We start from the raw sequence: 22,287 nt of genomic DNA, 5'->3' as shown, positions 1-22,287 counted from the left end.
GTATGCACAGATTTACCCACATGTAGTATTTGGTCAGATTTGAACTCTATGGTTTTTAACTATTGAATAAAGTGCACCAGGAAATTTGTTCAGTAGCATATCTCTTTGCAAAATTATTATTTTTGCAATTCTCCTCTTTTGTATTATTGCTTGATCTCATCTGCCATAAGGCCTGCCAAGTTTTACTTAAGTCTGTTAAATGTGCCATATTTGCAACATGACTACACACAGAAGAACATAAAAGAAGGCTGATGGATCCTGAGGTGATTAAAGCCTGGAGGTGATTTGGTTACGATATTTAAAGCTTCTAGTCAATCCACCCAGACTCTTTGTCTTCTCAATCATCACACCTCTAATTATAATTAACCTCTCAGTTCTTCAATATGTTTCCCAGCACTGTTCACAAATGGCAAATGTGTAATTGTCAGCTGGCAGACGCTCCCAGCATGTGCAAGTGCCAGCTGGGAAAAGGTGGGGGAGAGGGGCGTGCAAGAAACTTTGACCTGGTGAGCAGAGAACTGTGCTCTCTCATCTGTAACCATGCCCCACACTGTGTAGCAGTGCTGGCAAAAGCATCACTCCAAAAAACATGGGAATGGACTGTTAGTAAGCTACAGGTTTTATACAGACCCACTCTTATTTGTCTACCTCTGGAAAATAAAGCTTTTTCATTCCTGGCTCAATGCAAAATTTAGCTGGCATTTCCAAGTATGGTTTCATTCCTGTAGTATCATATAAAAGCATTTACCAATTGTTGAGAAAGAGACCTAGGCTGGAAGTAAAATTTAATCTTATTTTCAAATTAATTCCAGTGCTTTTTTACTGGAGTTTTTTGGTAGAGTTTTACATAATTTTTCAGCCTTTCAGGAACACAGTTCCTACAAATAACAGTTATAGTCAGGCTGCAGAATCAATAGAATTTAATAGGACAGGACATGAGATTGGAAGCTATTTTAATAATGAAATAGGTACTCTTTCTCAAGATTTAGTCCAGAAGAACAATAAATCAAGTAATCCCCAAAGTGACTAAACTTTAGGAATTGTCATGGAATTCACCTGATATTCAGGAAAAAATGTTGTGTGAGTGCTATGCACAAATTTGAAGACTAGTGTCAAATGGGGAAAAAAAACCTCACAAAACAATACATCATAGACAATTAAGTTAAAATGCATATATAAAGAGAAAAGTTAACTATAAGGAAAAAACCCATACCCACACAAAAACAAAGGACAAAGGTAATAGACTCTGCCAGAGTCTGTCAGAAATAGAAAAGGGGTTTATTTTCCTTTGCCTTTTTAACATTTTCAGTATGCAATTCAAGCTTTAGTATAACAGTAGGAGTGAATTCAATTTCTGGCAGTGAGAAATGGGCATCAGTCACTTCTGGGATTATTGAGGCCAATTGCAAGAGCATTTCTGTAGTGTAAGAAGTACAGAAGCCAAAGAAGAAATGCAAAAGATAATGTCATTGATGAGCATGTGGCATGACATTTATAAAGCAAAAAGCATTTTCAGGAACTTTTGCACAGTGATAATTAAAATTTTCTCTAGTCTAGCATGCAAAGCTTCAGCATTGTTCCCAGTGAACTTAAAAGAGGACAAAGAGTGGTTCTGCATAGCAGGCTGTACTGAAAGAATCACACAAATACATAATGGAGAAGTCCACAGGGGGAGATTGGCTGAAGTGGCAATACAAAAATACTACACTTAACTTGACTGTAAAAGCAGCTTGAAATTGTTAGCAAAAGACATGGAGACCTTATGTGAAGTGATTCAACAGGGAGGAAAAACAGATGGTGGGCAGAGAAAATTATTTAAAGAACTGCATTTTGTACAGAACAAAGAAAACTGAGATGATCTTCTACAAAGAGATCAGAGATATAAACTCAGTTGAGACTGATTTCTAGCCTACAGTGAGGATGTACACACTGGTGATTCAGCTGAAAACCCCAAAAGAATAGCTTCAAACCCAGAGGACAGACTACTTATTTATCCCCCTTGTGACAAAAGGAAGTACTATTTGTCAATAGTACTTAAGAAGTTCACTAGAAGAAAACAGACCAGATTAAGTACCAGTGACAGGAGGCACTAGCTACAATTAAAGGTTACAAACTTATTTTAATTCCATTTCAAGACTACCAGTTACCAGTGTCAGCACGCATCCAGATTAGAAGTCCTTGCTTTAAAATATAAATGTTGACTAAATAAAAAAAACCTAAAAAGTGAAATGAGGATGCTTGTGGGATGAGGCTGACATGCCATGCCATGACTCCCTATACTTCAGCTTACAAAAACATGCACCTCTATGACTCTTTATTTTAACCAGTAACTTTCATTTCTACTCCTGGTCAAACTGGAATTTTCTTCCTTTCTCTACAGGGCAGTTATTTAAAACTCCTAATTGAAAACGACAGAAAAGACTTGACTCCTGTGATCACCTGAGTCATGTTGCAGCTGCTACTACAATTATTTTATATGTAATTGGGTTATTCCCCCATTTTTCTCACATTTCTGTCACCTCATGCCTGTGGTTAGATGCCAATATATAAATGGCAATACCAGGGAATGCTTAATATCTAACATTAGGTTTGATAAATTCTTTTTTACATATGAAGTTTTCAGGCCCATTTAGAATATGGGTTGCTAAGAAAAACTATTTCTCTTTTTCTTTGTAGTACCATTAATTTGATCAGTTTTAAGTAATTCATAACATCACAGTATTAGAAAGGAAAAATAATAAGTGCAAGTCAAACAGGAATATCAACTATAATAGAATAGCTTTTTTCACCTAGTAAATAACACCTAATGATTTACTTGTGTAGGGTTGTGACACTAAAAATATTGGATCTATTAAGATCCTTAGATTTACCACAGCAATATATCTCTCTGCACTTTAATTTACAGTTTTACTGTGAGAAGTGAAATATGTCCCAAGCGGCACAGCTCACTAAGGTTTAAATTATTTTAATTCCTCCAGGACCATGTGTCTAATGTCTATGACTGGCCAAGCTGCAGGTCTTCACAGGCAGCTATCCAGCAGAAAACACCAAATGCAGAAATTTCAGTTCAGCAGTTTAGGCTGGCTGAATCTGGAACCTACTGTCTACTTAGATTCCAGGATCAGTGTGTTCAAATCAAAAGAAAAAGGATAATAACATTTTCCTGGTAAGTTCTGCCCTTCAAAATTAAAAACCTGATATTTTTTTGATAGACTACAAAAAAGGCTGGGAATATCTAAATTTGTTCTTGCTTTGGGTCCAAATCAAAATAACTGTATTGACATAGAGGCCCTCCTGCACTTAATAGAGAAAGGAAAGTTTACTGCTGGGTACAGCTACTTTTTGAGTGGGCTGAGCATTTCTAACTTCCAAATCCACCACTCAAGAGGACCGACTAATTTGGTGCTTGATGTGGTAATATGATCCTCCTTTTCCTTGCTCCTGGTCCCTGATCAGTGGCAAAGCAGTTTACATGGTAATGTAGTAACTACTGAGAGCATTCATCTCAGACCTGCAGAAACTCATTTGCTCACACAGATGTCATGGCTTTAGTTCTGTGCTGTTTGCCGGTCCAAAGCCTTTGCAATTGCAAGAGCTACATGCTACAGGAACATGTGAAAACATTGAAACCATAAACCATATGGAACTACAAACATCTGCTTAGTTTTCAGAGAATCTGAGATGACAGCTCTGAAATGTGAGCTGCTCCAGCTAATCTTACAAATAAGATGCTTTCTGATAGACACATACAGCTATAATTAGACCTCAGTTTCACACAGAGAATCCATTTTTCCTTGAATGAATTTTTAGAGTCAGCTATAAATAATGACAACTTAATTTACATTTCTGCTGTGCATGTCCAGGACTAAAGCCAGTTTGTTCCAATCTCAGCTACAACTAGACTAAAATGGTAAAAAAGACTTATCATCAAAATAATTCCACAACTTCACACACTTAGCAGAAACACATCTGATATCAGAATACACATATATATACATATAAAAGTCTATACTTTATATGCCCAAATACAGGCATACATATATTTATACATTGTCTGATTTATACCAGACTGTGTGAATGAATTTCTTTCTTATGGCTATCATTCACAACATCTGATAATCAAGCGAAAGGAAACTATATGTAAAATACTTCATGCTGTCTCTTCCAAGTTTATTAAAAATGTCAGGTACTTCACATACAGATTTTGACTTGTGATGTTTATGGTATGAGAATCTGAAGCACAGGTGTTCACTAGTGTTAATGACACCTGTCATTCAATGGCACCTCTGTAGAGAAAGTGTTCCTGAGTTTGAACTACCTCAGGACAACCTTTGCTTCTGACAATGCAGATATCAAAATTCATTAAAACTGTGTGCAAAAAAGAACTAAATATTACCAAAATTCATTAAAAAGAATGATCCTAGCTTGTACTCACTGAAATATCCTCAAGTACTCATTCACAATATCTGTGAACCTAAAACAGTGGGAAGACATTTGCCTGTACATTCAATCTGATACTCAAACTGAGAAGTAGACAGAGGGTATTGTCAGTCATCTGTCTCCTATGCACAGTTGGCTTGCAAATGAAGTAAATGTGTTCAAGTGGGTAGCAGTAATCCACAGTGAGAACAAGATTACAGATAGTTTTTTAAAACAAAAAATGCACATGACACAAGCAGTAAATGAATATCCTTTGCTAAAGTGCAGTTTTTTCTATTCCAGCTAATCAGTGCTAGTGCACCTGGATCCTGAATATTTATGACAGTGCCATACATCTGCTAAATGTTCAGAAATAATTGGACTTTGCTGAAGCAAAGCTAATGAATTCCCCTGGAACTCTGTGGCAAAATAAACAGATGAAAGGTATTAATAAGCATTCTGGATTCCTTAAAAAAAAACCCAACAAACCCAAACAAAAAATCCCCACAACTGTTTTCTTCCAGTACTGATTACACTTTGTACAAAAATGTGTAGTCCAAGATTTTCTGTCCTTACCACTGCAATTTCCCCATTTGCAACACTGCTAAATCCACACATTAATAAATCATGCAGTTTCATTTTACCTTTGCCTGCACCTACAGCAGGACGGAGAATACCAGCTTTAATGGAGGAAAACAAGAATAGGAACACTACATAATTAGATACAACACCAAAGGAAACATACATATATAATTTCACTATAAAAGGCATGCAGACTAGATAAAATGTGTTCATTCAAATAAATTAAAAACAATCAATTTATGCTGAACCCTGACAGACTACTACAAGACAAAATGATTGTACATGCATTTACAAAATTTTATTGGTCATGCTTGTTAGGGTGCAAGATATAAAATAAATGCAGATCATATGCAAAGAGAAATTGCATTGAATAGCAACTGATCTATGTCAATTCCAATAAACTATCATTTTACTGAGCATAAAAATATGTGAAAACATAGTACCAAAATAAACTTATTAATATAAAAATGATAAAAATTATAGGAAAAAGTTTTAAATTTCCTGTCAGCTTTAAATTATTCTTATTTTGTTAAGCATCCATATTTAATTAAAAAACAACTTTAACAAAGTTCTAGAATGGCTGCAAATATAAAAATCAATGGTGACAGGATTTAACAATATACTTGGTGGTTTTTAAATACTATACAGTTACTTGGGGCCAATTTATTTCAAGAGTTTCACAGTTTTTTGCCAGTTCTGTGAAAGCAATTTAGATTTCACAGAAGCTGTTGCATACTACAAAAAAAGAAATAACTTCCTCTAATCACAAACCTGCATCATTCCAGTATTTTTCTCCGTGACCAAAGCTGATTAACAGAGAATTGGTGAATATACAAAGACCACTAAAAACGTAAAGTTACATAAAACTTGAAGCCCAGAAAGGCCAATGTCTGTTTTAGAGCTTGTGAGTTGATATTAAAAGAAGAGGCTTTATCCCTCTTTGGGGATTCCCACTACAGCAGAAAGCTTTTACATGTATTTTCTTCAAAAATATTTAAAATATTTTATTAATATATAACAGTTAAGAAAGCTCTTGAAAAAAAATCTGTCAGCCTATTTCCTTAGTGGAAGGAAGCAATAGCAATATTTAGATGTTTAATACTATCTGTACTGTTTTTAAACTCAAAGGACTTTCCTTGTACATATATATCTTACCTTCATCCATAATTGTTACTGCTTCCTCAGTTATCTGACTTCCTGATCCAACTGAAGTTTGTGCGTTAAAGTAAAACTTGTACCGGGTGCTGTAATTTAAATTTTTTAATATCAAGCTGCTCTCGTTGGCAGGAATTTTTATCTCTACCAAAGGACCCAATTCATGTGTGTTGTTGACTGTTGTTAAAGAAAAAAGAAAAAAAGATTAGGAAACTTGCATACACTATCATTGTGTTTAAAAAGGCTTTTGGTTTGTATGTTTATTTTTTTTTGCCTGTCTGCTGCATCTACACTTTCAAAAGAAAATACTTTTTTTTGTAAAGGTGCCAAAGTCCAGCTGGGAGATGCGAAACACCAGCAAGTTTTTTAAGGTCAAGTTTAATTCTCATAAATCTCTGAATCCAAGACAGATGAGTTCAGTTCAAATGATCTGAATTTATGCAGCATTGAAAAACTCCCTGACTTTTGAAAAAATCTGAAACTCTAAGCTCAGTACTTAGAAAAAGTAAACATTGAAGCTACTTGTGCCTAATGCCAAAAAATAGCGGGATTTAGTAAGTGGAAGAAAGTAAACTTCCTTTATCTGTTACATGCATATGAAACTCTTTCCTTCCCAGTGTCACTGCTGAGAAATTTCTGGGCTAAGTAGCTAGGATTCAAAAGAAGTGATTTAATAGCTCTGAGATGAGTAAATGGCATATTTATAAATTTTTATTTTTAAGATAATAATACCATGAAAATTGGAAAAGCAGATGACAATGTAATTGGGCATACTTTGATTTACTTCTAATGACATTTTCTCTGCAGTTAGAATATAGAATTTGTAAGTAGTACTATCTTGCATCTAACTTGAAAGCCACTTATCTATAGGACCTCACCTCCATTTGTCTGTGAATTATGGTTTGAAGTAAATAAAGTAATAAAAATGTTAACCTTGTACTACAGCAAGAAAATATTTCCAAGTACAGTCATCTATATTATCAAAATATATGAGTCTTTTTCGAAGTTGACATTTACAATACAATTATATCTTTTGTACATTATAAATGTAGCACAATTTTTTTCTTCATAAATGGATTATTATTTGGTAGATACCTTGCCTAAGTTAGAGTTTTATCACAGAATCAAACGATGGTTTGGGTTGGAAAGGACTTGAAAGATCAGAAGTCCAACCCCCAAAATAAATTAGTTTTAATTTTAACTTACTTGGCTGAAACTTCAGCGTATATGATATCAAAACACCATTTGGATGGGTGGGTGAACCCCACTCCAGAGTCAGAGAGTCCAGTGTTGGGTTAGTAATCTTCAGAAAGGAGGGTGAACTAGGAACTTTTAAAAAGAACACAGAGTAAATACAAAGTAGATTAACTTTAAACAGGTCATTAATTATTAATTCTTAAGATTATTGCTGTATTGAGACAGATAATAACTTTATGAAGTCCAAGTAAACCTCATTTAAGTTTAATATCTTGGTTTTTCATTTCATACCTCCTTCAGGGGTGTTAAATACTTTGTCTGGGCTTGCTGGTCCTTCTCCTTTACCATTAACAACTCTAACATTCAGCTTGTAGGAACTATAGGGCTCCAGCCCTGGTAACATTCCAAAAGTCTTGTTTCCCCTGAAAGTCAAGATCTTTTTTTCTATGTGTCGTCTACTCCTTCTGGATAGACTCTGCACTTTCCAGTAGTAAACCTAAAGACAGCAAAAAAAAATATTTAAAGTGAATGCTTAGCTGTTCTGATTTTCTAAACTCTGAGCTTTTCCATAAATGACCATGAATTATAGGTAGAAGCAACTGCAATTTGAATAAGCTCAGATTAGACCCAGCACAGATCTTTCCTGCTCAGAAATGGACCTTGTCCAGAAAAAGTCTACACAACTGGGTGCAAACTACTGCCTGCCAGTTCTGCTAATGCTCAAAACCAGTTTGATACAAGTTCTGGTTGGGAACTGCATTGGTCTGTGATCATTCTCCTGTTATCCAGTCTATCTGAGAGGCAGAAGTTATCCATTCTTTCTGTAAGATGTCTACAGCCTTCCAAAGCAGATTTGGACCTTGCCTCCTTGTTAGATCACATCCCTGACTATGCTAATCCTTGATGTCAGATTACCTAAAAATGGGGGAAAAGATTTGGCTTGGCTGTAAAAACACACAAGTTCTGCAATTACTCTAAGGTTACAGTACTGGAATGATCTCCACCTAGGGATGGGAACACTGTTCCTCCAATTATGTGACAATTTGATCAGATGAGAAAGCTGATTCTGATGTCCATTGAGCTGACTGAGTTTCTAAGAAACTACATATGAGCCTCAGAGGTACTTTCCCTTTCTCTTTACTACACAGTCTCTCTCATATAGGAAGATTGATCTATTTTAATAAACAAGGAAGAGAATGACCGTACTTACTTTGTACCCTTGAAGGTGTCCTCGGACAGTTTTTAGTGGAACTGGGTCCCAATGCACCTTTGCTAATGTGCTGTTAATAACATGAACCTGCACATTGCCTGGAGCAACCATTGGCACTGTGTGGAAAGGATGCAACAAGCACCTAGTTAGAATTAGAAACCACACAAACATAGTTTTTTAGAATGAGTCTTTGCATTCCACTCATGGAGTAGGTTAAAATGTTTCTATGTTTTCAGGATTGATACTACAGAGTAGTAGTCTTTACTATCTCCGAATTGCTTTCTTTTAATTAAAAAAATAACTACTATCCACCTTATCAATATTTCAGCATCATAAATACCCATTCAGGTTACACATTTAGTTTATTTTTATTAGGATAACTGAGTCAAACTACAAAACTTACAGTCTTCCCCTGAATGTCCAATCACCTCTGATGGCTCTGGTGCATACCCCAAGTCATTTAAAGCTTGCACTTTTACTTCATATGGAACAAAGGTTGGTGTACCAGACACAATATATTTAGATACATTTGCAACTATAACAGATGTCCATTCATCATCAACATCTTTCTGGCGCCAGCTGACTTTGTACTGAAGCCCTGGTCCATTAGACTGAAAACCTTTTAAAGGCTGAAATGAAAATAAATATTTTTTTTAATATACTGAAACATCTAAAAAAATCTTAACTTAGAAAGAAATACAGTAATTCTTTTATAGAATGTCACTGAAAATTTACCACTGTGTTCTGCAACAGAGAAGCAATGCTGAAAGTTATGCAATTTAGCTTTTACAGGAGGTCACTTCAGTTGACCAAGTTTTTTTCAGTTTTCACTCTTTGGTCAAAAGCACATTGAATGATGTTGGTGGCTAATTCCTACACAAACAGCACATTGTGTTTTCCGTATATATATTTTGTTTTCAAATATTTCTTAAGAAGAAGAGAGAAAACCAGACTTGCACCAACTCCTTGTAAAGAGTGCACCCTAAGCAATATTTCTTGCCTGAAAGGGCAAATTGATTATACACGGCTCTCCTTGAACTCCTGTCATGATGGTAAGGGCATGATGCAGAAAACTTCAACAGAAGTTTTCTAGTGGGAAAGTGCACAATCATTAGTTTATCATAACAGGTAAGAGTAGAAGTAGCATTCACATACAAATTCACTCTAAAAATTAGACTGTACTTGAAATAAACCTCCATTTATATTTTGAAATTTTCCTAAACTGACAGCAAAACATCCTGTATTACTTAATTATTGGCTTATCTTGAGAAATCACGCAAGGAAATATGCCCCCCCACCTTTAACTTATTTTCATATTTAAAAAAAAAATCAGTTTTTTCATGAAAATGAAGATGGGGAATGTATGAATTTAGCTCTTTTTCAAGTATATTTTAAGCAGGCAATTGGCTATTCTTATCATTGGTTCTCAAAAAAAAAAAAAAAGCTACTCACAAACTTTAAAACAAATGAAAACTTGAAAAAAGACCCATCTTACCTCCCATGTTATTACCAAATTATCAGGTTCTGAGCCTATCCCCTGTACATTAGCAGGATTTTCATCAGGGCCTAAAAATGAAATATTTACACGTGAACAAGAATGGCTGCTGTGTGCTTCAAAGCAAACTCAATGATATTCATAGCAGGAATCAATTGCTGGTAAGTGGGAATCATTATTTACTTGCAGATTTTGTCAGGTACTGCTCAGATGGCTCACTCGGCTGGCTTCTGCCAATCTTATTGACAGCTATCACACGGAACGAGTAGTTGACATAGGGAGACAACTTGAGCTGCGCCGTTGTCTGAGTGCCAGGGACTTCCGTCTGGTAATGCCACACTCCTGGTTCATGCAGCGCATCTTCATACTCAATTACAAAGTCTGCAAGCAGGAATTGAATCCAACTTTATGTCAAAACTTGAATCGGCTCCCCAGACAAGTATAGGCATTTCTGAATGAGCTAGCCAGAAGGGATTGCTCCAACCAGCACTTTCAAAAATCATGGAACATGACATGTAAATACATAAACCATAACACGGATCTAAAATGGAGATATCAAAAGTAGAAATAAAGGTGAAATATAAAAAATAAACCCTTACTTTTATCCTTTGGTACTTTCACTAATGCAGCTATCTCTCAGGTAGCACATTATTACAAGAACTCTCTCTCAGGTACAGGATTTTAATTTAATGGGAACCCTTGAACTATAACAGCAAGCAAGTGGAATTTGACTCTGAAATACATTGGTCCTAGTTGTATCAAGCAGACAGCAGGGAGTAGCTGTATAAATTTAAAACTCCCTGAATATTCCATTTTCCCCAATGAAACTGGCATAATGAAAATCTATTTAAAGTCAAGAACCTATACTTAAGGAAGGTTTTTGAGAGCACTTTTCATTATCTTCAAATTAAATCAGGGAATGTATGCTCAGAAACTAAATTTCTTGAGAGTACTCTGTGTGAATATTATGATGATTACCGTTAAGACCTTACAAAGTATATATAACCTCACAGATAAATAGGTTTGTAGAATTCCAAAAATAAAATCATATACATTATGAAAGACAAAAGGACATTGTTTTACAGATGTGAAACAGCCAAAAAACCTTGCTGTAAGATTTGAGATATGGATTAGGGAGAATTTTTAGGACACAATAAATAAATGGGAGAAGAATTTACAGTCTGTGTAGATTCCACAGAACCTGGAGCATAGAAAAATGCACAAATTGAGAGCAAGATGTAAAAGAGGTAAGTACTAATCACAGCCTTCTGGCTGGCAGATTTCATTCTGACCTAAGTAGTAAGAGAAAGAGGGAGTATTGACCCCAAATTACTGTCTGAGCTACTGCTGCTGTTATGTGCTCAGTGATACAGGTCTTGGGATGGGACATTTCCTGGATAAAGCTTTGCTGAAAAGGTGAGAATATTATATGCCAGAAAGGTTTTCAGGTTTTCACTACTGCTTTTTGCTTCCCTGGTCACTATCCTTCTGCCTGCAACTCTAGCAGAATAATTTATTGGCAGCTTCAAGGGAAAAAAAGAAACTATCTGAGCTTTCAGAGAGAGTCAAGCATGTCAGTCATATTGTGCAAACAGATCACTCCTAATGAAGTGCAATCCTTGAATCTTCATCTGCACTTTGAAATGATTTCAAGTGAATCCTTGATTCTTCATCAGCACTTTTGCAGCAGCAAAAGAAATAAGCTTACTCAGGAAGCAAATGCCTTATTTTGCAGCCTCTAAGATGACCATACAGCAATATAAATTGTATTATAATTAAATCCAGCATTATTTAGTTAGAAGAGTTCAGTTTCCAATATGAGAGTGCATGCAGTATCTTGTTCTAGAAAAACCAACAAGAGACAACACTGCCTAGTATTAACTTTTTTGCAATGGTTTGATCTCATTCCTACAGAAATACAACATTTCTGTCTGCTGGAGCTGAAAAAATGAGAATACTAATGAATGTATATGTATATGAATAAACCACTATTCAACGATTTACATTGATCTTCTGTATATTGCATTTTAAGGTATATTACTAGTTGATATACATTAGAGATGCCTGAGACTGTCAAATTTCATAAAAATCAGTGTTTCATTAAAATGTAGTCAAGATCTTTGATGTGTTCAGAAACTTGTGAAATTCTGGTTTTTACAAATCTTCCTTCCCAGATACCTGATCCTTATGGTTTGTTTTCAGTGTTAGTACCGACCCAGCATCAAACACTGGAGAGCAACACTCAGTAAGTCAGTCTGACTAATTACTTCCAAACACAACATCTACACTGGTCTTGGCAACTTGTGGCAATTATTATCTAAAAACACACTGCATAAATAATGATGTCGTTGAATTAAATTGCTCATAGGGAAAAAGTAATGTCAAAAAGTCTTTCTGATCCCATTATTTTTTGGAAAAGAAATATTAATATCTTTGTTCCTTGCTCCTAAATTCCCCCTCTATCCTCTCTGCTCAGTATAGGCAAGAGTTTTCATTATGTTTAATGGGAAGAATTACAGCATTTAATATCAATTTACTGCCTCAAAATTTTATAAATATTTAATTGCTTTGTTTTATGGACATGGTTTATTCTTTTAACTGTCTGGACCCAGAGAAACTATCTACCTTATATTTTCATGAAGAATAAACTTCTGTACCAGTCAAGATTGGTAATCACTGATGATGGTGGCACTATTTCAAATCATGCTATTGATGATGCTATTTCAAATCACAGAATTACAAAAGAGTTAATGCAAGATACTAGTAGCTCTCTCTTTCAGAAACATACAACCAATGAACAAGCCTGTTCTCTACATATTCATAAAATTGGACCTTGTCAGACAGACCTCATATCAATATATGTAACTTCTGTATTATCTAGCACAACTTTTTAAATCAAAAAGCCCAACTCTTCTGGTCTTCCTGCTTGGCTGTACAGTAGAATTAAGGGTATGTTATGTAAGTGAATGGCAGCTGTAGAGAATTAATTTACTATTTTCCCATGCTGTACACAAAATTTATTCCAGAAATATTTTGAAATTTGGTAACAACACCTTCAATGTAGTGTAGTAGATACAAACATACTTGTAATGGGACTGTTGTTTTCATCTCCTGGTATCCAAGAGAGATCAATGCTTCTTTCTAGCTGACCTGTCAATTCCAAGTCAAAGGGTGGATTTGGCCGAGCTGTAAATTGAATGAAGACAAAGTAAGTAACCACACCAGAATATGTGCTTTAATATTTGAAAAAAAAAATCCTTACATTCCAGTCAAAGAATTCCACAAATACAGCAGGGCAGGTCTACTCACTTACGTAAACATGACTTAAAGACTAATAGCATGCAATTATTACAAAACAGACAAAAATGGAGAACTGATGTAACCTGGAAACTTCTATACATTAACAAGAACTGGTATTTATTTTTATCTATATCTGAGTGTACTGTGATATAAAAATGTGATGAGATGCAAGGAATTATGAAATGCCTGTTTAGTTTATCTTTGAATGATTATGGGTGGTTATCTATTGTAACAGACATACTTCATACAACATGGAAAATAAAGAAACATTCATATCAAAGAAGCCTTTCTAGAACCATTACAAATATTTTTATGTGAATTCAAAACAAGTATACTTCACACAGAAACTAATTTCAAGTTACTAAATTATTTATTTTTTGCTGTTCTTTTAAAAAGGCTCAGAAATACCACACAAGCTGTTATTATACATCCTTATAACACATCAAGATGTAATTGCCCATTCTAAACTCATAAAGGCAATTTATGATATGATTTGTTACACAAAAATCACAACTAATAAGTAGGTTCATGTAAGAATACATAGGCATTTTCACTGATAGGATTTACATAAAAGTGCTTAAAAGTCTTATACTTAAAAGTGTTTTAGCTTATTATGCTGCACTTGAACCCCCAAATTCAGAAAACATGCTACCAAATTAAAGGTTCTATACCATTAAATTTAAGACTATGCCTAAAAGATTTTTTTTTTTTTAGTATTAACTTATATTTTAAAATCTTGGCAATTTCATCAATTACAAGTCAAACTGGTTAATATGGTCATATTCATCTTATGAGTGAAGTAAAAGGAAGATAAACTATGAAATAAAAAAATAAAATAGAGCAGGACTACAAGGCTGCAAAACCAATGTTAACATTAGTTAACATACAACATAATTTGGTTCAGGCGAAGTCTTTAATAGTGAATTACCTTTCACCAAAGAGTTGGATTTACATTTTAGATATTTTCTTTATTATATAACTAATTTGTATTACAGTGTGGTCTATGAGAAAAAACATTGCCATACTATACCCAATCTTAATTAAAAATAATTTATCTCTGAAAACTACTTATTCCCTAAACATAAATCAGCCTGCACTGTAACATTCCTAAGTTCTGTGCGATAGTAATGAAGTAGTTGGTAAAATGGGATGAAACCACATAGACACAGACACACACACACACGTTGGAAAATGGGAAAAAAAAGGCAAAAAAAATTGCAACAGGGAAATGAGCCTGATGATGTAGAAAGAGAACTTTGTTTTAGTTTACCGTAAATGATAGCTGGTGTTGGGGGAGCAGCTGAAAAGAACATTAATATAAAGGATTTAATCAGTTAGTAGCCAAAGAAACAGAATATTGTAGGTAGTTAAAGACTATAGTTATTAGAGACAAAGAAAAATTAACTTATTTAGATTAAATGGTTAATTAAAAAAAACCACATGATAATTTTTCCCTGAAGAGCTAAAAAAGTGTTCTTGAATATTTTATTAATTTTTAAAAATAAGAATAGGTCAAGAAAATAAATAAAATAAGCAATTCTATAAAAGCATCTAAATAAGTACTAGTTTTTTGGCTTAGATCATTCTTGAATAGGCATAAGATCACAGCAGAATTTTAAAACACAAACATACTTGCTCTGAGTCTCAGAGTGAACTCATGTAAGAATCATTCACGACATCTACTTAAAACTTTCTTACACATTGGAGAAGGGGCAAAGTAATATATTTGGCAAGAATCTGCAACCATAAAAACTTAACAGAAAACTAACATACAATCCATGATAAGTCACACAACCAAGTATGCTCAGTCTTTCTGAAGCATAATTCAGTTGTCAAAGAGGATCCTGAGATAACATTCTCCCAACACAACAAAGACATGTTCCTGTTGGAAGGAGTCTGGAGCAGAGCCACTAAGGTGACCACAGAGCTGGAGCACCTCTCCTATAAAGACAGGCTGAGAGAGCTGGGGCTGTCCAGCCCAAGGAAGAGAAGGCTCTGGGGACACCTTAGAATAGCCTCCCAGCACCTACACAGGCTCCAAGAGAGCTGGAGAGTGACTTTTCACAAGGGCAAGTAGTGGTAAGACAAGGAAGAATGGCTTCAGCTAAAGCAGAGTGGGTTTATGTTATGTATTACAAAGATGATTTTTATGGTGAAACACAGGAACAGGTTGCCCAGACAGGTTGTGTGGAAGGTGTCCCTGCCCAAGGCAGGGGGCTTAGAACTAGATGATCTTAAAGGTACCTTCCAACCCAAACCATTCTGTGATTCTACCATGTTTATGTTCAAATACCCTGCAAAATTGAACTTCCTGTAGTAGCTCAGATGTGATCAAAATAAAAAGCTATACAGCACGAATCTGTCCTCTAGCTACTCAGTCATTTTGTAAGTAGCTAATTCAAATGTAAACTGTAAGGTGGGACTACATTTTTTAAAAATTGAAACACATTGACACTTAAGTGGCATTTCCTTTGTCCTGGACTAAAAACCAAAACAATGTTTGTGCTTTTCACTTTAAATCTAATGCTGTTTTCATACTTAACAGTAGACGTTGGAGAGCATTCTTACCAACAACAGTAAGCACAGCACTTGCTGAAACACTGTCCAGAGTAGTATTAACTATGCAAGTATATGTTCCATCATCTTTATCAGTTACATTCATAATGGTCAAGTTGTCTTTACCAACTAGAAACCTGTAAATACAACAAATTCAGCCATTGATTTTTTCAATAACTGGCACTGTTATAGGAAACTTGCATAAAACATTATCAAATCTCATATACTTGTACATACCTAAACAGCTATATTTACCCAAGGTAAGCTACGGGACAACTTTATTTTTTTTTTTAATTGATTGCTCTTGACCATCTTCCCACAGTAACTTTTATTCTAATGTACTTTTCTTTCCAAATATATTCAAAGGAATTTGAAATATTTGTGATCCAGAGCAAAATAGCTTTCTGTTATCTGTTTAGCTTCTCATGTCAATTATCTTTACCTTACACATTATCTATAAGATCAGTGTGCAAAGTTTGTATAAATACTTACATCTCATTTTGTTTTTAAATTCTATCTTAATATTTTCATCACACTAGATAAATCCTTTAGTCACCAAATATTGGATAGCCACGATCTTTATCTGTATTCTTTGGAAAATGTCAATGGTCAATATGTTCCTTTCAAAGATCAGAAAAAGTAGCAGACAAAAGGACCTAAAAATTAAAAATAAAGGAAAACTATGTGGTCCTTACCTTTCATCATCTGGCAGTTCATCATTGTTCTTCAACCATGTAACAGTTGGTAGTAAGGTAGAATCATGTTTTATTATACACTCAAAAGAAACCTGGCCATATCTCTGAATCACTTTGTATTCTGGCTGTTTAATGATCATCGTTGGATCTGAAATTTAAAATTAAAATTAGATGTCCAGAAAGTCTGAAATCCTGTACTAATCAGTGATGAAAGAATGACTAATTTCTCACCTTTAATTTCCAACTGCACCTCATTTTGTATCTTTCCTAATTCATTTCTTGCTACACATGTGTATGTACCAGCACTATTCTTCTGAGCCACCGGAATTTCCAAGGTTCCGTTATCATGAAAAACGTACTCATTTCCACGCAGGATGCTACCTTTCACTCCCTTAAACCTTTATATAAGAAGTAATATCATTAGCCAGCATCACAGTTAAATTCTGTATGGTTTTATTATCAATAAAACACAAACTTAGGACTGCTGCATTGGAAAATAGAAACAGAAGCACTCAAAGAAATGTAAACTTGACTCTGCAGGCATAACTTTACTGCTGGTTCATTAGGTATATGCAATATTACATTAGGAAATGGTATACAGCATCTATTTTTAAATATACTATTTTAAAATAGTAAATAGTGTTAAAAGAGTTTTAAAGCTTTAAGTGTTTGTTTCCATAGATATAACTGGCTCATCCAGTGTAACATAGGCACAGCTAGAGCTTACCATTCAATTTCAGGCTTAGGTGACCCAAAATAAGTACAGTCTAGCAATGCGGGACTGTCTGCAATGACTTGATACAGTTTATTAGCAGGAGTTAGAATTCTTGGTGGCTCAGCTAAAAAGACAAAGATATCTTCATGTAGTTACGAAGTCACAAGTAGTAAAAAGTATAGTTACAAATACAAAATACAAAGACATTAATGGCTATAGAATTACATAAAAACTTTTTTCTCTGAGATGATTTCGGATCTCAGTCTGGGTTCAAATACATTGTACCGGTACTAGCCTGAGGAAAAGTTAATGCAGGGAAATTATCTTGTGAAAAACAACTGTTTCTTGCCTATTTACAAGTAATAGTGATGGGCACCAAAAGCAAGGATTTCAATTGGAAAATTTAAATCCGTATATACTTCAAGAAGATAATCTCCTGGGTACAGAATGAACTACCTAATTCCAAACAAACCTGCAGGCAGAAATAAGCTAGGATTCATTTTTGGTGTAACACCTACATTTTCCTTCTTTTAAATGACAGTGTCAATCAACACATCTGCCAGTTCTTGCAGGAGAGTCACTAGAGGCCATTCTGCCTAGGATTTTGCCACTAGCTTTTTTAAATTCAGTGAGAAGAATTAGAGGGGGCACACAACATATTGTAATCAGAAACACATGCCAGGGAAGCCTTAGAGACAAATGCATAATCATGTTCCCTTGCAGCAGCAACTTGGAGATCATCTATTCCACTAATCCAAAACATCCAGACTCAATCAAACTGTATTGAAATGTACTAACTTAAGCAACACTAATTCCTGCTTTCTTTGTCAGGCTTCTGTTAGACTGACTTACACAAACAAAAAAATCAAAAAAGAGATAAAATTTCTTCCACGTTTTCCCAGCTTTCACATCTATCCTTCTCTCTTTGGAACAGTGAAATTCAGGAATATCTTAGAAAAAACAAGGTATGTATACCCTTGCTCTTTACAGGGGCCACGAAATAGATCAATTCCCAGTGAAGACCTCAAGCAAGGCTTGAGCAGAAGAGTCTGTGTGTTAGCAGGAGACAACTGAACACCCAAGAAAACAGAAAAATATAGTCTGTTTCTTACCCAGAACATTCACAAACGCATTTGCTAGCAAGTATCCGTATTCATTAGAAGCATTGCACTGATAGACAGCACTTGACCTTTCTTGCACGTGTGAGAAAATAATGGTGTCACCATCCACCTTTCTGCTAGGATCTTCTGGGGCAACTGTTGGTGTAAAGAAAAAGAGTTATTGCTTTTCCTAAACTGCTATTGGATTGCAAGTTTCATACTTCTGAAAAGAAGGAAGAATCTGAAAGACCAATAGACCCTTTATGTTTTTTTATTCTGGGTGACTGATCACTGGTAAAAATTTGAATTTTAATACAGTTTAAAAAGTTCTTCTCATTCTACAGGTATTGATTTAGGATGGTAGAGTTCCCATTTTTTGAGAAATTTTTTTGTTCGTTTACCAAGGAAGTGAAGCTGAGATTGTATTTTGCACACAATACAGAGAAAAAATACCAATATTATGAGATTCGAGCAAATACAGTCAATATCTAGAAAATTACAGAAATATTCCTGAATGTCAAAAGAAAATGCTGATACAATGACATAGTCCTCTGTGACTTGAAAGTTTCAAATCAATTGTTACACCATAAATAATTTTACAAATATAAAAATAGCCATACTCAGTTGAAAATTATCTCAGAGTAAAGAATAAGCATTTCTTCTAACCAAGTCAAGAAACAATCTCAAGAGCAGAGTTAGTAATTCAGTAGGTGGCACTCTTTGCCTTATGTAAGAATCATACAGTGCCATTTCCTCGACGGTTCTGCAGTGGCCTGAGTTGTTAAACAGCTTCTGCATCACAGAAGCACCCAGGGCATAACTGAAAATACAATTCTAAGAAAATACTGAAGAAGAGTAATAGTTTCAGTTCTGATACAACTGGATGGCATTAGAGAAGTATAATGAAGAAAAAACTTAGCTTGTAATACCACACTGCATAAAAATGCACAATCTATAGTTTAATAATGAAAATTAATGGCAAAATCACTGACCTACTAATACAAAAAAATAGATGTATTTATACATAAATAAATGCATCCTAGTTTGGCTACATCATCTAAATTGACACCCTTATTGAAGCTTGAAAAAGTATATTTGTGGAACACATTCTCATATAAGGAAATTCTTATTTGAATTCATAAAAAAGATCAATCAACTAAATTAGCATCTATTTTCTGTGACAGGAACCTTTTGATTCAGGCAATATCTTGGTTCTCATCTGTAAAGAAAATGGAACCTGCATTTTCTTGAAGTATGTATTACTGAATTCTCTACAAAAGAAACCAGATGAAGAAGACCACAGTTCCGTGCTCCTGCTTAAGGGTATTTCCAGCTTGGATGAAAACTAAGCTCATTTTTCACATAAATGCCTCAATTTCCAAACAGCTGCCTCAAGAACAGATTTAAATTTCCATTTTTTCTGGTCTTCCATCACTCTGGGTTCAAATCAACATCACAAATTCAAAAATTTTGGGAAGGATGAAAAAGGTACTGAGATTTTAAATGCTTATTCTCTGGACTTCTGGATTGCTGGCACATATTTTTCTCTCTTTTGCTTTACTTCTTATTGTGTTCCATGTTTCACATTGCTTCCTTTTCTACATAAATGCCATTTTCATTAAAAGATTCATGGGCTGAAAATAGCCGGAGCAGGTGAGCAGCCCAGCAGGCAGGGCAGTCAGCTGCGGGAAGCGCTCTGTTTCTGCATACAAATCACAGTTAAACAGAGGACAGGCACAACTGCTCTCCCACGAGGAAGGAGAACTGCCCACAGCCATTCCGAGCATGGCTGCTTCCAGCCCTGGGCTCTGGGCTTCCCTCCACTCGTGCCCTCTGAATCCTGCAGCACTTTCTGCACTCATTAATGTGTGCACAGACTGCCCCCCTCACACACACTCCAACACATAATTCCTTACAGGATGATGGTAGGGCCCCTCCTAAGAGATGGATGACATTAGTTCAATCTTCTATGACTGAAGTAACTGCATTGTAAAATAACGATCTAACCACTAAATTACTGTAGAAAAAGAGGGGCAGCATCTTCCCTTCCCACTGCTGTACTGAAAGAAAAAAGGAGATAGCCCCTTTCAGCTGTCTGAAGGAAAGGAGGTGCCTGTTCTCTGAAAAGGGCTTCAAGCTGGGGTCCCAAGAGAAAAGAAGGCAGAAGTGTCAGGTTAGCTGCTGCTTTCTGATAATTGGTCTAGCCAATTGGATGCTGAAGGGCACTGATTCAAAAGCTCCCTGTTAAGACAGGGATCTTTCTAACTGTCTGTTGAATACAGCTTCTTTAATGGTCTGAAGCACCCACTGCTGCACTCACAGACACAGAAACATTGAGCTTGGATGGGACTTTTGGAGGTCATCTGGTCCAACCCCCTGCTCAAGCAGGACCACCTGGATCCAGATATCCACAATTGTGTCCAGATGGAGGAAGGATCACTTTCCTCTACCTGCTGGCTATACTTTTGTCTCAGGTAGCCCAGGATAACATTAGCCTCTTTGCCACAAGGGCACATTGCTGGCTCATGGTCAACTTGTCATCCACCGGGATGCCCAAGTCCTGTTCTGCTAAGTCACTATCCATCTAGATGGCCCCCAGCATGTACTGGCACTAAGGTTGTTCCTCCCTAGCTGCAGGACTTTGTTTCACTGATCACCCTTTGTGGGTTTGGCCATTCAGTCATTTTTCTATCCATCTTTTTGCTGCTTATCCAGCCCCTACTTCAACAGCTTGTCCATGAAGATCTAATGGGAGACAGTGTCACAGGCCTTGCTGCAGTCCAGGCAGACATTGTGCACTACTCTAGCCCTCGTCTATCTGGACAGTCATGTCATCATAGCAATATATCAAGTTGGTCACCCCTTAGTGAAGACATGAAAAGCACTCCCGAAAGCTTTCTTGTCCTTAATGTGCCTTGAAATGGTTTGCAGAATTAGCTGCTCCATCACCTTCACAGGGCTAAAGGTGATTGTAGTTTCCTGATTTCTCCTTCTGGCTCATTGAAGACAGGAGTAGCATTTGCTTTCTCTCCATCTTTAGGCACTTCTCCCAGTGACCATGATCAAGCAAAGATTATTGAGACTGTTCTTGCAATGACATATGCCAGCTCAGTCAGCACTTGTGGCTGCATCCCATCAGGGACCACACACTTAGGCATGTTCAATTTGCTCCTGATCTAATCCTTTTCCACCAAGGGTACATCTCATTCTAGTCCTTTCCCCTGGTCTTTGGGACCTGGGATTCCTGAAAGTCAGTCTTGCTAGTAAAACCTAAGGAAAAATAGCATGCAGTACTTCAGCCTTTTGCATATACCAATCTACTATATTTTACAAAATCTTTTTCTGGGGAAAAGGAGTGATTGCAGGGCCACTCAAGCACAGCTTATTTGCATTTATGAATATTCTGATCACATGACACAATAGCGGCATGAGAAGGAGAAAACACTTTTGACACATTAGACAACTCTGAATTTAACACTGATAGGCAAAATACCAAAAAACTATGTAACACTTAAAATGGGCTTGTACAAACAGGATAATGAATTATGAGGATTTGCTATAGGAGTTCTGCTGCTGTAACAAGATAGGTGAACATGTGCCATCTAACTGCCAACATTTGCTCCTAATAACATGAAATCTCAGCTTATGAGTGTGTTTTGGTCCTTTCTGAACGAAGATCTGGTTTCACCTATTATTTTCACCACACTGTACAATTCTTGACTGTAGCCATGTTCAGCATATTCCTAAACAGAGAAGGCAGGGCATACATCAGATACTTGTTGTAGTTAGAGATCAGCACTTTGAATAACTTCTGTTCATTTGAATGTATACTTCCATCTGGTTCATAAACTTCTGACAGCCTA

At 35.8% G+C, this 22,287-nt stretch overlaps 1 protein-coding gene across 24 annotated transcripts in view; it reads right to left on the bottom strand.

The window, feature by feature from the left end:
• Positions 1-22,287, bottom strand: part of NRCAM (neuronal cell adhesion molecule) — a 142,813-nt gene that overhangs the window by 22,898 nt on the left and 97,628 nt on the right. For 12 of the 24 annotated variants that reach the window (XM_085569423.1, XM_085569425.1, XM_085569427.1 and 9 more), the window contains 15 exons: positions 18,437-18,580; positions 17,337-17,448; positions 16,841-17,007; positions 16,610-16,757; positions 15,927-16,051; positions 14,629-14,658; positions 13,143-13,244; positions 10,242-10,439; positions 10,059-10,129; positions 8,967-9,192; positions 8,564-8,679; positions 7,645-7,849; positions 7,363-7,485; positions 6,157-6,333; positions 5,064-5,099 (listed from right to left, as the gene is read on the bottom strand). In XM_085569423.1, the coding sequence (XP_085425549.1) occupies positions 5,064-5,099; positions 6,157-6,333; positions 7,363-7,485; positions 7,645-7,849; positions 8,564-8,679; positions 8,967-9,192; positions 10,059-10,129; positions 10,242-10,439; positions 13,143-13,244; positions 14,629-14,658; positions 15,927-16,051; positions 16,610-16,757; positions 16,841-17,007; positions 17,337-17,448; positions 18,437-18,580 (1,980 nt within the window). The remainder of the gene's footprint in view (positions 1-5,063; positions 5,100-6,156; positions 6,334-7,362; positions 7,486-7,644; positions 7,850-8,563; positions 8,680-8,966; positions 9,193-10,058; positions 10,130-10,241; positions 10,440-13,142; positions 13,245-14,628; positions 14,659-15,926; positions 16,052-16,609; positions 16,758-16,840; positions 17,008-17,336; positions 17,449-18,436; positions 18,581-22,287) is intronic. The other 12 variants (XM_077783464.2, XM_085569432.1, XM_077783469.2 and 9 more) reach the window with 3 other exon arrangements.

Source organism: Lonchura striata, chromosome 1A (genome assembly GCF_050655825.1).
Source record: "Lonchura striata isolate lonStrDom1 chromosome 1A, ASM5065582v1, whole genome shotgun sequence".
NCBI classification, from domain to species: Eukaryota; Metazoa; Chordata; class Aves; order Passeriformes; family Estrildidae; genus Lonchura; species Lonchura striata.
The sequence above is the reverse complement of the archived record's forward strand: the minus strand, read 5'-3'. Positions and strand labels throughout refer to the sequence as shown.